Source organism: Trypanosoma equiperdum, assembly GCF_001457755.1.
Source record: "Trypanosoma equiperdum strain OVI genome assembly, contig: ctg_337, whole genome shotgun sequence".
NCBI lineage: Eukaryota > Euglenozoa > Kinetoplastea > Trypanosomatida > Trypanosomatidae > Trypanosoma > Trypanosoma equiperdum.
In genome coordinates this window covers 405-5,456 of record NW_027124240.1, presented here as the reverse complement: position 1 = coordinate 5,456, position 5,052 = coordinate 405, and the positions used below count along the sequence as shown (strand labels likewise).

The 5,052-nt window shown below is 44.3% G+C and overlaps 3 protein-coding genes and 1 pseudogene across 4 annotated transcripts in view; 1 reads left to right on the top strand and 3 right to left on the bottom strand.

Moving 5' to 3' along the window:
• Positions 1-562: 562 nt before the first annotated feature.
• TEOVI_000127200 (uncharacterized protein) lies at positions 563-1,069 on the bottom strand (the record flags this gene model as incomplete). The annotated part of the gene is made up of 1 exon (XM_067224517.1): positions 563-1,069. The coding sequence occupies one exon, from the start codon at positions 1,067-1,069 to the stop codon at positions 563-565; it is 507 nt and encodes a 168-aa protein (XP_067080618.1).
• Positions 1,070-1,842: 773 nt separating this feature from the next.
• Positions 1,843-2,808, bottom strand: TEOVI_000127100 (putative zinc finger protein; the record flags this gene model as incomplete). Its single annotated transcript, XM_067224516.1, has 1 exon — positions 1,843-2,808. One exon carries the CDS (start codon positions 2,806-2,808, stop codon positions 1,843-1,845), a length of 966 nt encoding a protein of 321 aa, XP_067080617.1.
• Positions 2,809-3,229: 421 nt separating this feature from the next.
• On the bottom strand, positions 3,230-4,096 carry TEOVI_000127000 (3-demethylubiquinone-9 3-methyltransferase, putative; the record flags this gene model as incomplete). The annotated part of the gene is made up of 1 exon (XM_067224515.1): positions 3,230-4,096. The coding sequence occupies one exon, from the start codon at positions 4,094-4,096 to the stop codon at positions 3,230-3,232; it is 867 nt and encodes a 288-aa protein (XP_067080616.1).
• An 891-nt stretch (positions 4,097-4,987) lies between these two features.
• The window catches only part of TEOVI_000126900:pseudogene, a 468-nt pseudogene continuing 403 nt past the window's right edge, over positions 4,988-5,052 (top strand). The window contains exon 1 of the mRNA in view: positions 4,988-5,052. This exon is cut by the window's right edge and continues 403 nt beyond it. Coding sequence covers positions 4,988-5,052 — 65 coding nt within the window.

Here is a 5,052-nt window from a genome sequence, read left to right as displayed (position 1 = left end):
AAAAAAAAAAAACGAAAAAAAAGTGAGAACTTTAAACCTCGTCCTTCTGTTCCTCACTACAGATGCATAAAAACACAAACACAAACACAAACACGCAAACGCACACAGAGACATACATACGCATGTTTATAAGAATGATAATGTGTGCTACGTCTAAGAAGATATGGCATGAATGTGACATCTAATCCTATAAGCGTGAACCAATAACCAAAAAAAAAAACACTCCATCAATATTCCTCTTCCTACTCCTCCGCGTAAACCCAACAAAAAAAGGGTAGATCAAAAAATAATAATAATAATAATATGAGAAGTCGAATCTCGTGGCATACTTTAACTCTTCCTTCGATATATTCGTCAACCGATAAACACCAGAGTATCATAACATCATCATCCACATTCCGCCATCCAAAACCAGAACAAGAGCCCAAAATGTAAAAAAATGTGAAAAATGCGAGAAAAATATTTGATTTTTTTTTTCCTTCCCCCCCTCTCTCTCTCCTATTCGCCTTCTTCAAGTTCTTTCCCCAAACTTTCCCCCTTTCTATTTTTTTTTTCACAACTCTTAGTTGGAAGTACGGCTTTCATGTAAGAAACGGCGACGGAGTGCGGTGTCTCGCTGCTGCCTGGAGCTCGCTTCATTCAAACCTTCTTCACTAGCAACCTCTTCAGCAGCTGAAAAGGCACTATGGCGACCCTTTTGAATGCGCTCGTTAAATGCCTTTCGTGCGGGAGCTCCAGATACCCGATCCGCCACATAATCTATAGGCGTTTCGTAAAATGTGCCTTCACTCAGCACCATGGCTAAGTAAAAGAATATAATGGCATTGCGCGCAAGTGTCAGGTGTGATGACTTCACTTCCGGGTTCTGCCGCCACTTTCGGCGAAACCATGAAATAATGGGGAGTTGAAATGAGGTAGGCATCCAGTGTTCGGCTGTGTCGTGAAGCAAAACGGCAATGGGAATGCCCACAGCCACAGCGGTCACTACAGTCCGGCTGCGCACAAGCGGGATGTGAAAGTTTTCGGCGCAGTGCACCATAGAACTCACACTGTGTGCAAGGCTATCCATATTGCCTTATTTCTTTTGTATATTAATTTTATTTACCCCTTATTTTTCTTCTCTTCTTTTTTCAAAAAAAAAACCTTCAATAGCACGCACACCACTGCAACTTCATTTAATCACAGAAAGAGATGGAGGAAGAAATAGATGTGCATAGTCGCATTTGCACGCGTGAGTAGTGAGACGTAAGCGCTAAACGCTTGGTATATTAACACCCTTCCACTGGTTAACTTTAAGTTGTCAAACATTAACGTAGCACGTCAATATACTTTCCCTCCTTGCTGGCCCTATGCACTCCCACACTCCCACTTCCCTTTCCTTTGCTTTTCTCTTCTTTTTCGCTCGTCTTACCGGACCTTTTGTTTCACTCCTCGTGTCACATTTTTCCTCTCAATTCTTACACTAAAGATTAGTTCCTAGACTTTTCCCCCCTCACGCTAACTGAGGTACTTCCTCTTTTTATCCCGAAAATGTTAAAGCAACAGTACACAAACACCTTTCAGCGAGTCATGTCCCTTCCAACTTCCCATAGCCACACTTACACGCATAAGCACCACAAAATTCCCTCATGAATGGTAAGTTGGTGTAGACACTTCAAGGTATGGAAAATAGACATACAGAACAGAAAAAAATATATAATACGAGGACAGACACTAACAATGCACCGCTTTCTTACAAATGCATACAGTACTATTCTGTTCACCACGTGTCGCAGACGGATTTAATAACGAAACACTAGGCACAAGCAGCCGCTCAACACCAAAAACCAAGGGGCAAAATTTTTATTTCTGAGGGGCACCCTCTCCTTTCCCTTGTCGAGCGCAATCATCGCACACCTTAACAGCCTCTGTAAATCCAACGGATGGGATGGTTGCCAGAGCTCCACTGCATTTGGCACACACCAGCCGACCACAGTTACGGCAGTGATGCCGAGAGAAGCGCCCAATCGACCCACGGCAAACCATACAAGTGGTGGTAGAGTCATCCGGCTGCCAAACTTTTACGCGTCGCTGCTTCTGACGGAAACAAACCGTGCATTCCCACAAGGACGGTGGCAAACTAAACTTTGTACCACATTCAGGGCATTTGGGAGCATATATGCGGTTAAACAAGTCTTTGTTCACCTGTGAAGGGCCCTTCGCAGTGTGTTGAACCTTCTTTTGTTCTATAGTTTGTTTCACCTCACAAAACTCCAACGGATGGGAGGCAACATATTCTTCCCAAGCTGCCTTCTGCGATTTTCGTTCCTCTTTGCGCCTTGCTTCTTCTGCAGCCAATGCCTCCTCCTCTGCCCGAAGTTGCCGTTCCCGCTCCCGTGCCTCACGACGGAGTCGGCGCCTCTCTTCCTTTTGTCTCCTTTCCTCTTCCCTAGCGAGTGCTGCCGCCTCCTCTGCAGCTTCCTGCTCTGCTAGCGCTGCGGCTTCTTCAGCTGCTAACTCTTCCTCTCGTCTCTTGCGGCGTTCCTCTCGGCGCCGCTCCCGTTCCTCTTCCTCTTCCCGTTGCCGCCTTTCCTCTTCTTCCTGTTGTCGCCTCTCCTCTTCTGCCTCCTGCTGCCGACGGAGTTCCTCCTCCTCCTCACGTTCCCGTTGCTGACGTAACAACTCGGCTTTACGTCGCTCCGATCGTTCCCTGCGTTCCTGAAGGGCAGCACGAAGTTCACCCCAAATTTTCTCCGCATGATGGTCAGTGGCCATTTCGCTGTATATTTTTGCCATGTCCATTACTGAGACATGCTCGAGAAGGGCCATCTCATCCTCGGAGATATTCCCCTTCAGCGCCTTCAACAGGCGCTGAACGGGTTCTCCGAGATCCTCAAACCGGATAGTGCCTTTGGTGGACAGTGCGCCTGGTGGTATGAACTACCTTGTGAAAAGATACGGAGAATGAAGGCTGAAAGCAATGAAACAGTTCACAATGAACAGGTGAAATAAGGAAGCGGACAAGCAATAATACACACACATATGTATTTATTTATTTTTTTTAGAAACTGGTAGTGAAGGGTAAACAGGTGTTACAGGGGGTCATATTCATTTTTTAAAAAAAAGTACACACAGAGGGAACAAACGCCATGATGTACACGTAGATCATAAGACCCTTCTGCCTCCTCTCCCCCTTTCTATTCCCCTTGGGTTCGCGAGCGTAAGAGTTACAACTTATTGTGGGACAAACTTATTTGGCATCTTTTTCACTTTTCATATTACTACCAATGTTACTCGCTGCCGATGCCGCAGTACTCCTCTTCACCCCCGCCCAAATATAATGACCGGTGTATAACCTACTGGAAAGACGGAAGCTTAAATGTAATTGACGTGAGGCAAAAGTCTTAAGAACGTCTGGACACGCTACAATATGCCGCATCTCTATTTGTGAAACACCATGGTTAAGCGCACATCTTGACAGATCAGCGGGTGGAATAAACTTGGCCCAGTCGTGCGTTCCGGGTTCCACTATGCCAGTGATATGTTCCGCCACGACAATAAAGCTCAATGCGGTAAAAAGTGACTTATCCATGGTGGAAATTACAAGCACGCCACCGGGTTTTGTTGCTGCGCAAATATCGTGCAAAAATGCCGCCGCATCGCTCACGTGTTCAATCACCTCCGAAGCCACTACAAGTTCAAATTGCCGTCCTTCTCCCTCCACCACCTCGTGAAGTGGCACACAACGATATGCAAGCGATGCTTGTGGAGTAATATCACGGAGAACTCGCTGACGCCGCTCCTCTGCTACGGCAATACTTTCCTTACACATGTCAATGCCCAATACATCACCACCTAATCGTGCAATGCTCTCAGAAAGAATACCTCCACCACAACCAACATCCAATACACTCATTCCTGGTCTTATTCCTGCTGTAACAGCCAAGTCGGATGGAGTAAATGCGCACCGGCATGCCTTATTTATGAACTCAACGCGTACAGGATTGAATTGATGTAATGTACGTAAGGGACCTTGCGGGCACCACCAATATTTCTGCAAGCGACTGAACTTAGAAATCTCAGCAGCTGATACGCCGCGAGCCATTGCTGAGGACATGTGAAAACACCACGAAACCGACAAATAACAAATAATAGCCGTGGTAATATACCAAACTATAATAATAATTATTATTATATATAGATGGATATATATAGATACAGATACAGATATATGCTACTGATATATTCGCTATGAACTTTCTTGTAACTAACCGCGTAGGGGCGCCGGATTCTTCTCTTTTTTTTTCCTTTTCACCTTCCCCCCCTACCTTTTTTAGTCAAAAGTGCGAGGGTGATAATCACCTAACATTTAAAGGTGTCGCAACCATAGGGAGGAACAGAGAAAAAAAAGGCACAAAGACATTAATATATGAATAAATATATGTGAGGAGAACGTAGACAGGAGCAGAGGAAAAAGAAAATAATCGCGAATAGTGAAGCAATCGAGATACCGTTACGGGGAAGTGTAAACGCATCGCCGTAAAAAGTCTACATTTTATCGTTTCTTTTCAAAAATTTTCTTCACCCTTCGTATTTGTGGGCGCGTGTGTGAGAAATTAGTTTCTTGTGTATCTCTCTCTCTCTCTGTGTGTGTTTGTTTGTTTGTTTGTTTTATTGCTATTATTACTTTTTCCCCTTCCTTTTGTCTTCGCGCCCTTTAATCGGTATCCCATTCAGAGGGGGGTTTTCCTCTACGTGAAAGTTTAAAAATCCAAATGTGAAGCGGTAGCGGCGAAAGTTATGGTAACACCATTACCGAAATGACAAACAAGAAAAATACAAATAAAATCAAGTAATAGACGATAGTAAGTGGTCAAGGTTTTTTCTTTTCATTTTCAAAGAAAAAAAAGAAAAAAAGAAACTAAAAGAACGAAAGAGTAAACACACCAGATGCTTTTAATCGACTCCTTCGGGGGTATTGAAAAATAATAAAACACCGCTCGAGAGGATGGGAAGGGGAGGTATAAAAAGAAGCAACTCATCACACTCGAATTTTTTACTTTTATCCGTTTT